General features: G+C 35.9%; 1 protein-coding gene across 1 annotated transcript in view; it reads right to left on the reverse strand.

The window, feature by feature from the left end:
- Positions 1–7,626: 7,626 nt before the first annotated feature.
- Positions 7,627–14,943, reverse strand: part of LOC129230156 (serine-rich adhesin for platelets-like) — a 51,574-nt gene continuing 44,257 nt past the window's right edge. Inside the window, exon 6 of the mRNA XM_054864558.1 lies at positions 7,627–14,728. Within this exon, the coding sequence (XP_054720533.1) occupies positions 7,627–14,728 (7,102 nt within the window). The remainder of the gene's footprint in view (positions 14,729–14,943) is intronic.

Below are 14,943 nucleotides of genomic sequence, written 5' to 3' on the forward strand. Positions count from 1 at the left end.
GTACTTTAAAATGCTTTTTACCAAATCTTTCTATCTATATTTGGTGCTGAGTTATCGTCCATTTTATGTTCAAACATCCATGAAAAAAAGAGGGTTTTTCGAAAAATCAAAGTGTCATAAATAAAAAAATAATTGAGATAAAAATCTAAAAATTTTTACTTTTGATTACTTTGAAGGGTACAATCGATGAGCCAAATTTCAAAGAAATACAAAATGGTGAGGGAAAAAATTTCCCAAATTTTGGATCACTTGACATGGAATGACCCAAAATGTTTTTTGATCTATATGCAAATTATATTATCATACAACACTTTGCATTATCAAAGTTAGACAGTATTTTAACATACAAGGAAGGGGGGGGGGGTGGAATTGCATCAGAATTTAAGCATGAAAAATTTCTAATCACTTTTTGCTGAAAATTTCAATTACAAATTCAACGCTATTGCAATTCCGGAGTCTTGGAACTCAGTCTGGTTCAGACGGAAAAATCTTGAGGGTCATGAATCTGGACAAACTTCTGGATTTAGGTCAGTTCGTACTAGATAAAAGCTCAGTTAAAATAGTTTATGTGCAGGTAAAATAGTTCTAGTTCGGCTGCAAAGAGGTATCGCTTAACCTCTTTTGCATCTTTTGTTAGTACATTTATTCAAATTTATTCTATATTGTGAATGCATTCAATTGCGTGACACTGCAATGCAATAGCAAGAAAAGGTTAAGGTGAGTTGGGGGAAGTGCAGTGTTATATAGTATAGTTGGACTTTATTAAGGCCTAGACATGACATTACAAGATTTGATACAAATTTTTTAATTTTTATTTCGTATGTTATCTGTTTTAGTGTGTTTCCCAAGACATGAGCCTGTTAAAATCATTGCAGGTAAAAAGTTTTTTTTTTTTTTTTTTTTTTTTTTTTTTTTAAACTATTGTGCTCTAGGGCCGCACTTTCTCAATAAAAGTGGGGTAAGAGCATCACCTATCTGATTTTTTTTTTTTTTTTTTTTTTATTACCGTTTGAGAAAATAAGGGGCAAGTGCAATCAACAGAGTATTTTTTCCTGATTAAAAACGATTTTTTTATTTTTATTTTCACCTATTCATCGGGAAGTTATTACATTTTTCCTAACGGAACCTGTCAATGTAAAATGAAGAACGTTCAAGGAACAATGGATTATTAAACAAAATTATGAAGTTTTTATTTTAAATTAAATAAAGAACAGGAAAGATAACTTTTATTATGCTAATAAGCTAAAAAAAAATAAAAACAAAACTTGCATATCAAGGAATAATCTTTAAAACTTGAATAGCAATGAACTTATAAAATACTAACTTAATAATACAAAAAGTAACTATACTACTGACAAAAGGTAACATATCCAGTGGCGTAGCTGCACTTTCTGCTGCCCGGGGCGGTTCTTCAATTTGCCCCCTTTTTGATGGGAAATAGTTAATACATACATTAGAGTCTAAAGTATTTTTTTAGACTTTAATAAAGAAGAAAAGAAACAACTTTTTTTCTTCTTATTTTTCTTGCAATTCCAAAAATTAAGTCAAAATTCGAAATTTTAAGCAATTTTTAGTAACGCTTATAGAAAAGAGACTTGGAGCTTCCTCCAGTTTTTTTTTTTAAATTAAAATCAGTTTTATTCTTTTTTGGTGACGTTAGGGGTCGGAAAATTTTTCGAAATTGAAGTGTTAAAAAAGCAATTTTAGGCTATCTTTGGATACGTGAAGGTTCGGGAACGCTGTCCGAAAAGCTTTTCAACTAAACTGAAAAACACGTAAAGGCTGTATCTAGTGGTGTAAGAACCTCCCCTTACTCCAACAAAGACTGGATTTTCCTTCAGAAATATTTTCTAGTTTGAAATCAATTTTAGTCTATTTTTGATGATGTAAAGAGAATATTAGGGAACGTTCGGGGAGTTCTTAGGAAATTTTCCGAAACCTAGATTTCAAAAATGCAATTGTAGGCATCTTTGACGGCAGAAGTTACCAAATAATCTCAAAAAATGTTGGAAAGTCAGATGGTTTTCCCGTCTCCACTTGCAACGTTTTGAAAATAACGCCCTAAAAACGCGACTTTAGCAGTTGTTTGACGGACGTTATGAAAGAGAGTTTAGAGGGGGGTTTCCCACCCGAAATCTTTTTCGAAACTATTGCTCATTTTAAGCTTTTCTTCACTGAGAAAAAAAGGGCTTTGCGATATTCCATCAGAAATTTCGAAAAAAAAAAAAAAAAGAAATTTCGAGCCAACTGTGATAACGTTAGGTGATTTTGTGTACATTTGGGGTCCCCACCTTTGAATGTTTCTGAAATTTAAGTTTCAAAAAACCAACTTTAAGCTATTTTTGGAGACATTGGATGAGATAGGGGTTTTAAAGTTTGAAGTCGATGTCCTAAATGCACATTTTAGACTTTCTTTAATCAAGTTACAGGAAAGGTCAGGGCTTGACCGCCCTCAGGAATTTGTTGGTGTTGAATTTTAAAAACCCAATATCAGGCTAAAAACTGAGATGTAAAGAGATGGGGTGGGCGTTATCTCTTGGAAATGTTTCGAGACTCAAGGCCTAAAACTGCACTTTTGAACTGTTTGGTGACGTTAAGGGATAGGAAGGTTTGGTTGCTCTTCCCGAAAAATGTGACATTTATTGAGAGTTGAACGCAATTTTAAACTGCCTTCGGTGGATCAAAAATCTCCGGCCTCAAAACACATTTTAAAGCCATCTTTGGCAACGTTAGACAGCGAAAAGGGGGGGGGGGGGGGGTAAAATGGAACTAACCAAAACCCTGTTTTAGGCTATGTTTGGCCAAATTAAGGGAGAAAGGGATGGTAGGTGGCTCTCTTCCGGAATATATTTAAAATTAAAGTCCTGAAAATGCATTTTAAACTTTGTGACAGTAGAGGAAGGAGCGTAAAGTTTGGCGAAATTTTTCTAATTTAAAGTTTTAGAAACGCAAGTTGATGGTCAATTTGGTTTCTCAGAAGGACTTATAGTTGCCACTCAGGGCAAGACTCACCCCCTCCCCTTCCTTAGATCTGGTACTGCTATATTACCAAATTTGGATTTTAACTGATAGAGGACGATAAGATAAAGAAGCCCTTTAAATTCGATTAACCATACTATGATTCATAAGAAGAAAAAGTTGTGCACCAAAATCATATCTTTTGATGTAAATGTGAGGCTTTGCCTAGAGATCATTTTACTAATTAAAAAACCTTTTCTTAAAATGAGTGATTTAATGCGAAACTCATTGTTTAAAAGAATTTGTTATATAAAACAGTAATACCAGCAATTATTCGAATTGTGAATAAGTTATTTTATAAAATGAACATAAAATTCAGTCTTTCTTAGTGAAAATTCTGTAATCAGTGACCAATCAAAGCAATTGATGAAACATAATGCTATCCTGAAAATGAGCAAGAAATCGCAAGATATCTCTCGTTTTTTCTAAGGAACTTTCTTAAAATCAAGTGGTAGCTTCATCATATAACGAAAGGTTATGAAATTTATTGTTTCATCCGCAATAGTTAACCTTAACAGTAAAAAGAAAAAAAGAGCATGGTCTCTGGACTTTACACTACCACCTCCCTCAGTTTGTAGCTTCAGACGAAGGAAAAGAAAAAACAGACAAAAGTGCCGAGATGATTACAAGAAAAAGACATGCTTTATTGATTTTTTTTACCATAGTCGTACCAAAACCTTACAATTCGAAGACCTGTTTTTTCTTTTGCCCCCAGTAATAGATCAAAAGCATGATTTCCTTATAGGGAAAACGCGTTAAATTTATGCGCATCGAAAGTGAAATTGCCGCCATCCAAAAGTGCCGCCCGGGGCGGACCGCCCTCTCCCTTGCTACGCCACTGAACATGTCTTTGGCGAACTTGAACATATTTTTTTGTATAAGTACACTTAGTATAGTAATTAACAATGTAATTTATATTATATTTTGAAAACGTTACTTGCAATATCAAATTTCCTCTACGATCTGAAGAGGGATTTGAAAGGATTGATACAACGTCGTCGTCTTGGATCTCGCTAACGTCGTCTCTTGAAGGATAACTAAACACAGTGTTATAATTTCAGGTCGTTTTTAACTTTAAAAATTTAATTTCAGGGTAATTATCATCATTTGTATTAGTAATTTGTCTTACAAAATGTTTAGTCATCTTTTTTGTAGAAAATCTCACAAGAACCCAGTCGCCTACCTTTCTCTCCGTTGGATGCCTTCCCCACTGAATGATATCTTCTTGCTGTTTTTGCTCTGTGGCAATCATTTCTTCGACTGTCATTTCATCATCTGAATCTTCCCTTAAACTCATATTTTCATTATCGTCACTTTCTTCCTCCTCGAATAATTTCTTTCGGGTGTTCGTTCGTTTTTTTTTTTTTTTTTTTTCCGAAATATTTTTTGCATCCTTCTTCACTTTTGGTTTTCATTCTTTCCACAATTTCACCACTAGTGGTAACTTCAGCTCCCATTGCAATTTTTGTGCGCCTTTTGTTTGGCTTGCTGATGAATGACACTTAATTGTGTCAAGAAGCAGTTCCTCAAATGACGTGATATGGCTTGATGTTGATGCAGTATTATTAGAAACACTTGGCTGAGGCTGTAGAGCTGCAGATTGCGACGATATGTTTAAATTTGATCAGAGTTTTCATTATCTGGTGCTGGAGCCGAGTTCTTCTGTGTGCTGGCTTCTTTCCATCTTCTCAAGGCCAAAGGATCGTAGTTATCTTCAGGAATCGCTGAAGAGTTGAATGGGAATATACCAGCCTTATGGAACCCATTTCTGATTATATTACTGTCAGTTTCCTCCCAAATTTTTTCCAACATTTTCGAAAATTCTTGTTTCGGTAACTTTTGGCCAATGTGATGCTTTTGCCACGATGTCAGCGATGTGTCCCAGCGAGTTTTCAGTGATTTCATAACTGATAAATCCAGGGGCTGAAGTATATGGCTGGAATGTGGAGGTAGTTTCATAATTATTATATTATGTTTTCTTGCTAATTCTACTAAATCTAGACCAACATGAGTTGAATGCCCGTCACAAATTAAGAGAACTGGCCTCTCAATCCCTACAGCCTTTATGAAGCTTTTTTCGAAGTAGTTGATGAAAACTTCTGTTTCCATCCAGCCATTGCTTGTGGCTGCGTATGTGGTACCAGGAAATCCACTTCCATCAGGAGCTGTCCACTGATCCCAAACGTTTTCCCCTTTAGAGATGATCAAAGGTGGAGCTTTCTCTCCTGAAGCATTGCACGCTAGTAGAATTGAAACATTTTCTTTACCAGAAGAACTAGTTGTTCTACTGCATTGGGCTCCTACTGAATCAACAACTTTAGTCTTGCTTGGGTCTTTCCAAAAACTGGTCTCATCCAGGTTCTAAATTCTATAAGACTTGTTTGATAAGTCAAATTTAGCTAGCGTTTTTAATAGTAAATTGAAATAATCCTCAATGAAAAACGGATCGCAACTACGTTTCCTGGCTATTTCAACCCCCTGGGGTTTCTTTATGGACAGCCTGTGGCGGTGAATGAAGGAAATAAACTAATCAGCAGAAGGATTTCCATCATTAAATATGATGCTGAAATATTGTTCCTTCGGACGTATTCCCCTACAAGATCCATGCCCTCTCTGCGGGATAAACCGAAACCATAACTTTCTATTTGCCTCAGATTGTCGGCAATCATGTGTTCTATTGCAACAGATATTGCATGTGGCCGGCCCATCATTTTGGACTTCACTCAACGCTGACCTTTCGGATGATCCTGTAATGTTGCCCACGGTATTTTGAAATGCCAGTTCGCACCTTTACAGGTAAGGGTATCTGAACGTATCGCTTCTAAAGCAGCAGAAAGGTCTTCCCGACTGTAGGAGCCAGCTTTTGACGTTATTCTTTTGTAATTCCGCACCATTTTTACTAAAGATATAAAAAAAAATTGGAGCTATATAGACTAGTGACACTTATTGTTAGTTAGACAAGGATGCAGGGATTAAAAATTAATTACATTGCTTTATTAAATCGTTGCAAGCAAATTATATCTGTCATAAAAGAACATTGCCAGATTAATGAGAAAGTGCAGCCCCCAAAAATGCGAGGCTGCACTTGCCCCTTTTTTTCGGGCCGCACTTTCCCAGTCGTATAATTTTCTGGGGCAAGTGCAGCCCTAAAATAAATTGATTTTAAAGTAAAAAATAATAAATCTCAACTTTAAAAATACGAAAAGTAGACATGAAATAGTTGTACTTACATTTTGGAAGCACGAAAAAGTGAGAACAACAACAGAAGAAACAATGATTTCTCGAACCATAACAACCTGGCACTGTAGTAGGAATGAGAAAAGTTAGGAAGTGAGGGAGGGTTACTATTCAAGTAGCGTGATCTAACGCACGCAGTGCAAAGTAATAACGTTTACCAAGCTACCCAGATGGCAGCACCCTTGCAGATATTCCGGTTTCTGATTATTAATCTAAGCCGCACTTGCCCCAAGACCACACTTACCCCAACTCACCTTAAAATACTTTAATTTCATAGGAAAAACAATTACTTTTCTGGAGTTAGACTAGCAGCTTTGGACTCCTATTGCGGCTGAACTAGGGTCTATGCAGTCAAAATTATTTACCCGGGTTCATATCTAGCGCAAATTAACCTATATCCGTAATTTCATCCAGATTCGTGGCCCTCAAGATCATGCCGTTGGGTAGTAAGGCCCACTACTTCAAGTAAACTGCTACAGCTTATGATTGCAATTTAGAAAATCAGGATTTAGTGAGGGCAGTCGATATAAAGGTGGCAATAAGCTAAGTTGCCACTTTTTGTAACTGTGATTTTATAGTGTAACAGCTCAGTAATAAAACAGTCTGCTGAATAAAAGAAAAATTAAGAACTGAAAAAAACTAAAATAGAATTGTTTTATTTATACACTATTAATTTGATCTTTATATTTTCTTTCCTCTCCTGAGATTTATCGGCCAGAGATGCAACATCTCAGGCCACTCATTATTAAATGATATATTCAAAATGAACAAAAGTATCCAGTAAAAATGAACAAAAGTATCCAATAAAGCTCTCAGATATCAAGCTATCTGAGTGCCAGGAAGAGGAGGATAAGCATATGGGACTTGCATGGATTGATTTACATAGACTTGGGGATTCGGGGGAGGATATGAGTATTGAGGAGGCATATGTTGAGGAGCTGCTGTGTACAGTGGATAGTACATTTGATTAGTAATTTTCAAATGCTTTTTTTACTAGCAGACGATATTTTATCACTACGCTTATTATAGTGCAAATACTTTTATATTTATCCTGTCTGACACCTTTCAGAACTTGGCCAGGCATTTCCCAATCAACCCAGTACATTAAGTTATTAAAATTTTTTTCTAAAACTTTTAACTGTGTGCAATAATGTTTGAATAAAATAGTTATATTTTAGAGCTGATGTCTGTTAACAATGCAAGAAATTTAGATGAAAGATTAACAAAATACACATAACTGATGAAATATGGATAGTTTATTAACAAACTATGATACAATGATCACTTTAACATGAATGCATTTTGTACATGTATCTGTACAATTGATTTGTTAAACATTAAACTGACAAAACACAAAAAGGGAAAATTCATTCATTGAGGTTGGCCAGGTGGTTGTTGAGGTATTGGATATCCAGGTATCTGAGTGCCAGGAGGAGGAGGATAAGCATATGGGACTTGCATGGGTTGATTGACATAGACTTGAGGATTCGGGGGAGGATATGAGTATTGAGGAGGCATATGCTGAGGAGCTGCTGTGTACAGTGGATAGTTGCCAGTGTAGGCATAAGGCACAGAATATCCAGAAGCTTGAGGATTCGTAGGGCATGGAATCTGTCCCATAGTATACTGAGGCTGTAACTGCTGTACCGTTTGCATCTGCTGGTAAGGATCCACAGTACTTGGCAACGTCGCCACTACAACAGAAGTTTGAGACTTAGGTTTGCCAGGAGGAGGGGGAGGGGGAGGAGGTGATCGAGGAGGGGGAGGTGGGGGTGGAGGAGGGGATACAGAACGCTCTGCTTTTCGAAGGTGTTTCACTTTCACCTTGTGCCTCCTTTCCTTGGGAGGGGGAGGCGGGGGTGGAGGTGATATTGACCCAACAAATAAATCTTTTGTAGGTGGTATGCCATCTGCAAAAGTCACAGACTTTTTAGGCTGAGAGTCAGGCTCTCTTGATGGAGTAACTAGGATACCAGCTTTAGGGGTTGGTATTATAGGAGAAGATGAAGCCACCACAGTAGAGGAATTAGACAACCGTTTTACCTCATCTTTCTTCTTTTCTTTCTTTGGGAATTCAGTTAATGCATCTGAAGCGGCTTTTACTGAGTTCGTATCTCCAGCATTATCAATGCCTAAACAGGAACTCTTCAACTGCTCATTTTCTTCTGAAACTTCAACAGATGAGGAAACTGCTTCACTTGACTCAGAGTTTAATGCTGTAACTAAGTCTGCAACAGAACTACTGATCGCTTCATCTTGGGGTGGAAAGACCATGTTGTTTTTGACAAGATACTGCTCAAGCAAAGCCGAATTTATTTGATCAAAACTACCCATTGCATTGGGCAAACTCCCACTTTGTTCTACTATGGGACACCCAAGCGTAGTCTCAAAATATGATGCATTTCCGATCATCGTAGATGGTGTACTAGAAGTCAATTGCAGTTGCTGAATGTAAAGAAGATAGCTTTTAGAAACATCATCTGAGTTGCAAATATTTTCATATTTGTTAGGAACGTCTGAATATGCTTCTACATATGGTCCAACAGCTGCTGATGGTGAATCATTTTGTGCAATATCTGGTTGAACTGTTTCAGTCACAGAAGCATTTGGAATATTTTGAGGAACAAATATTTCTTCTGCACTAGAGGATTGTGAACTTATTGCCTTTAATTCATTATTTGAGTGACTAGATATTTTACAGGGTTCTACATTGAAATTTGGTTTTTCAACTACTTTGTCTTCAGGATCTGTTCTGTTCTTTGCAGCTTTTGATTTTTCATTTTCCAACTTATGATCAACAACAGGTTTAACATCCCATTTGCTAAACTGCTTTTTTTCAGAATGTTTTGGCGTTGCTTCAGAAACTGTTGTGTGGTTTTCGGATACAGAAGCTTTGTGCTTAAATGACATGATTGGGTAAGAAATTGGTAAACTAACTTTTGATTCTTCATTTTTACTTGAACTATTTGAATTATCAGTTTCATTACTAGTTGGACTTAAGGTTTTAGAAACTGAAAAAGAGAACTGATTTTCTAGTGGACCAACCTTTTTATTATCACAATCATCATCTTTCACCTTCATTTCAATTGAGTTATCGAAACAAAGAGAAGCTTGGTCAGAATTTTCAGACTTTGATTTTGAAAGTAATGCTTTTTTATAATTATTATTTGGAACAAGATTAAGATTGATAGCTACATCATCATTTTTTGCAGTTGTTTCTGCTACATAAGGCAGTTTTAGGGTATTTGAAACCTTGTCCGCTGAAAGTTTGCTACCTGCATCAGGTTTTAGTTTTGTTCGATAAAATTCAGTATCCTTCTTATTTTCAGATGAAAATAAAGTTTCTTTTTCTTCTTGACCATAATTTTCTGACTTAATTTTAGATTTTTCACTTAACTGAGAAGATTCCTTTCTCGCATTTAGAGTCTTGGATACACCTGTTTCATCAGTAATTGTCGGATTCTCATAATCAATTGGAATATCTGTAGAAGCAGGTGGCACAATATCTGAATTTGTTATTTCTGCGTATGCTGTAAATGAAGAGGGTAATTTTGTATCAGTGATGCTATCAGAGAAGTTTTCAGAAGACACTTTAAAAACTTCTGATTGATTGTCATCAGTAGTTTGCAAATTACTGTTTTCAGATTCACTAAGATTTAGTAACTTCAGAAACTCATCATATTCGCCCTCCAGGTCACTAGACTTATTAGCATCACATTCTTGACTAGTTAAGTCATCAGCACTTGAATAAGACAAATTTTGAGACAAAACAGGATCCTGATTTTCTTCGCAAATTATAGCTTTTTGATCCTCTTGTTGAGGTACATTGGTGAGATTTGGTGAATTTGATTCTTCATGAATTTCAATAAATGATTTAACATTTTCACTACTTTTTGATAATTTAACACTCTCGTCTTTTATATCCTCAGTTTCACTCCTTCTGACTGATGACTCTTCTTCACTGGTATTCAAAAGGTTGGAGGATGAAAAATTTGGAACAGAACATTCATTTTCACTTATAATTGATTCACTTTTGAGATCAAGATTGTCTGGCAAAGACTGTTTGTCAGAATCTTCCAGTTTAATCTTTTTTGCAGAAGGTTCCGACAATACCGTTTCACTATCGTCGAATGACTTAGAAGTTTTAACATATTCTAAGGGCTCACCACTGTATTTTTCATCAACTGATTTCTGATCCTTGTCTTTAGATTCTTGTTTGACAGGACTTTTTGAAACCAAAGGTGAAGGTACTACAGTTTCTTCATTCTTAAATTGAATGCTTTCATCATCAACTTGAGGACTCCAATCTATGTCTAACTCACTTTCAGAATCTGTATCCCACTTTGATTTTACTTTGACAGGAACACGAGGTACTTTTTTAACAGTTTTATTTTTTAATTTTGGCAAAACAGATGAAATATTCTCTTTCTTCTCAACTTTAATCTCAGCAGGTGGCAGTTTTGAACTGTGCAGGGAGCTATTTTGTTCAACAAGCTCATCCTTGCTTTTCTTTTTGGCAGGTTGTTCAGGGGATACTTCCTGTTCTCTTTTGGTTCCTTTTATTGGTGGACTGTCTAATTTACCATAACATGATTTCAAAGCATCAAGAGCTGACATTTTACCAACATCCAAATGCGGAGAGCTGCATTCACTACTGCTTGGACTGGGTGTTCGCTTCTTGAAGACACATTCAAAGTCACCGCACCTTCTATTGCAACAAAATTGCAACGATGGTAAGGAATATGTGTACTTTATTACACTACGTGATTTTGATCTTTTCTTTTTCTCTTTAGAACTTTTACTTCCCTTTACCTTTTTCTTTTTTCGTTCGGAATGTTCTTGAGAATCACTAGCTCTACTCTTTTCTGAACTTTTTCTCCCAGAGTGACTATCTGAAGGAGATTCCCTACTTCTCTTTGAGGATTTATTCTCGGTGCTTGATTTTTCAGCTTTTACTACCTTGTGTGCAATTTTATCGGTTGATAAATCTGGATCCTGTAATTTATCCTCTACCTTAAGTTTTTTCTCCACTAAGTTGTTTGCAGTTTTACTGGTTGACAAATCGGGATCCTCCAATTTTTCCTCCACTTTCAGTTTTTTCTGCAATAAGTTGTGTGCAGTTTTACTGGTTGACACATCTGGATCCTCCAATTTATCCTCCACCTGCAGTTTTTCTTGCACTAAGTTGTGTGCAGTTTTACCTCTTGGCAAATCTGGTTCCTCCAATTTATCCTCCACTTTCATTTTTTTCTGCACTAAGTTGTGTGCAGTTTTACTGTTTGACAAATCTAGTTCCTCTAATTTATCCTTTAACTCCAGTTTTTTCTGTGCTAAGTTAACATCATCAGACTTTTTTATTTCAAGCAAACTTTCAGTAGTAGTGGAAGATTCTGCAAATCCAACTACAGAATCTTTGTCAGTTTGAAGCTCATTTTTACACTTTTTGCTATTCTCATGTAGATTGTTTTCAATTACCTCATTAAACTTCTGTATTTTATTAGAACACAAATCATCATTTGTGACTTCCTGTTTAAATTTTTCCTGCTTAGGTGATTTTTGTTCAATATTAAATTCTAGATAAGAAGGAGGTATTTCGCTGTTCACATTTGCATCTTGTTTTAATTTCTGCTTATTTTTGTCCAGCTTTGTACCATGAGCAAGTTTTCTTTTATCTTTCTTTAAATTATTTTCATCATTTTTATTTGAAATGGACTCGTGAATGCCTTCAATATCTTTAGGAACTTGAATACAGTCTAACACTAAATTGTCTTTACCTTTAGCATTCTCTGACAAAGTACTTTTCATTGATTTTACTTTCTTCTTTTTTGATTTTTTATTCACAGGATCATCGCTATCACTACTGGATGAACTGCTAGAAGAAACATCACTTCCAGTTCCTGATGCACTGCTAGAAGCACCCGAAGAACTGCTACTTGAGCTGCTGGACGAATCACTATCATCAGAAACACTTGGTTCAGTTTTTCGTTTTTTCTTTTTCTTTTCAGACATTGCTTTATACAGCATTTGAAGAGTAGCCTCAATTTTTTTGGAATTATCAGAAATGTCTAGGCCCGACTCCTGACAGAATTTTTTAAATGCTTTGTTTTTAAGCATTTGAGACAAAAGTTTATTAGTTTTCTTTTTGCGTTTCTTTGATTTTTCAGATTTCTTCAGATCTGCAGAACTGGGCTGAGATTTTTTCTTTCTTTTCAAAGTTTTACTATCAGAAATAGGTGACACTAACATATCCTTATTTTCTTTAAGTTCTTCATTGCTTAGCTTTTTGTTAGTTTGTTCAATTTTTACTTCAGATTTTAAATCATCACAAGTACTTGATTCTTTTTTCAAAGGAACATTTGTATCAACTAACGCAGGTAGCAGTTTTATGTCTAAAGATTTAGAATCTTCATTTTCTTTGATCTTTTCAAAACTTTCAGACTTCACATAAGGTTCATAACACTCAAGGTAATCCTGAGCATCAGCTCTGTCGACATCAGCATCATTTATTTCACACTTTATGCTTGAAGCAACGGAAATCTTTGCATCTGGCGCATCAAGCGAATGAGAAAAAGTTCCTACACCTTTCACTTCAAAATTATTTTCTTCACTCAGTGCCAATTCCTCACGCTCCAATTTTGTTGACTTTGATTGCGCTTTATCACTGCATATCTCATTTAAAGTCGGATGGACAACTTCAGACTTAATTTTAGACACACTGCTACCTCTACTATCATTCACACATTTTTCAACAGAAGAACTAATTTCATTTGCAATTAAATCTTTTAGAACATTGGAACAAGTTTCTTCAGAAACGAACTGTTTCTCAGAGTTTGCAGCTAACACCTCAGGAAGATTATCCTTACATTTTGCAGATTTTTGCTCAAGTTGCTCCGAATCTGCTGCCAACTTTTCCCTTTCCAAATTGCTTGCTTTTTTCGAATCATCTGACTTTTTAGATTTTGAATCTGAAGAATGCTTAGCTCTCTCTTTTTCTGGAGACTTGTTTCGGTCAGCATATTTTCTCCTATCAGTGTCTTGCTTGTCGTTATGCCGTCTATCTTTCGTCCTTTCTGACGATCTATGATCTCTCTCAGCTGATCTTCTGCTTCTACTCCTTTCTTTAGACCGCCTTCTTTCATACTGATCATACCTCCTTCCTCTGTCCCTGTCTTCATACCTGTGACTGTGTCTTTCTGGAGATTTTTTCCATTCACGAGACCTTCGCCTTTCTCTATCTTGTCTCCTGCTATTCCTCTCCTCTGAATGACGACTTCGTTCCCTATCGGATTTCCCTGAATGAGAGCTTTTGTCAGCAATGGATTCCCCGTCCTTTGCGGATGCTTCCTCCGGCTTTTCCGAGTCTTCAACCGCAACTGTCTTAACAAAAGTAAGGAATCCAAAGTTTGGCTTCTTGCTAAATGCATCGGGAGGATGATTTGGATACATCTCTGTTTTAGCTGATGAGCTATCTTCACTCTTTCCAGCATCCTCTTTATCACTTTTTGCGGAAGATTCCCCTCTGCTTTGTTCACTATCTTCCTCCTCTTCTTTGAAAGCTGAAACGACATCTGCACCGACTTTTTGATTGGATTTTTTTGCTAAACTAAATGATAACGAACCAGATTTTGATAAAACAGAATCCCTTTTAGAAATATTTGTTAATTTACTTTGAGAAAAAGCCATCAGCCTCTTTCTTGCTAGTGCTTTCCCAAGTAACACAACAGATTTTGACACAAATGGTTCTTCTTCCTTAGAAACTTCAAAATTATAAAAGTTACTTTCCGATATATCTTCAGCTGTCTTATCATTTGATTTATCAACATTTTCTGACCCCGTCTCTTGGTTAAGTACTGATGTATCACTGGCCATTTCAATTTGATCACAAGGTTTAGTGTCACCTTCAGGTAACGGAGGCAAATCCTCATCATCAGGAGAATAAAAAATAGTATTTAAATACAGAGAATCCCAAATATCAGATTCATCTTCATCAGCTGTAATAGTTGCAGCCTTCACATTATGTTCGACAGATTCTTGAAGATCATTGCTACTGTTCTCTAATTCATCAGCTGCTGAAGATTCACTTATTTCACATTGAGAGTTTGAAATATCTTTATTCTCACTTTGATTATCAACTGAGTTTGTTTCATAATCTAAGGGAGTAACAGGAGAACTATTTTCACCCTCAAAATCATCCACATTGAAGCTGTCTTGTGAATTGAAGGACTCATCTGCAGCTTCTACCAATGCTGTTGCTTCTGGATGCACTGATTCAGGAAAATCAGCCATTGGTGCTTCTTCAGAAGCATTGGAAGCCATATTAGACGAACAATCTTCGAAGTCTATCATGTGCTTGGGCTCAATATCATCATTTTGAAAATCACTGTCTGTGACATTTTCTCCATTTTTGCTATCAATCGCCTTGAAGCCACCACCAGGTATGAATTTCTCACCAGTTCCCATTTCAACAGGACCTCTAAAAATAAGAAAAACCTTTTTAAAAACATGGAAAAAGATTCCCTTTCTTTAGAATAGTTTATACTGGAGATATATCAGCTGTTAAATTATAACAAACTGAACTAAAAGCTTCAAAACCACGCATGCTGACAAATATCACTGGATTTCTTTAAAGGAAAATTTCAATTCGGGAATTAGTTTTTAGTAACAAAGAAAAAATCAATATCAAATGCA

Source organism: Uloborus diversus, chromosome 9 (assembly GCF_026930045.1).
Source record: "Uloborus diversus isolate 005 chromosome 9, Udiv.v.3.1, whole genome shotgun sequence".
Lineage (NCBI taxonomy): Eukaryota > Metazoa > Arthropoda > Arachnida > Araneae > Uloboridae > Uloborus > Uloborus diversus.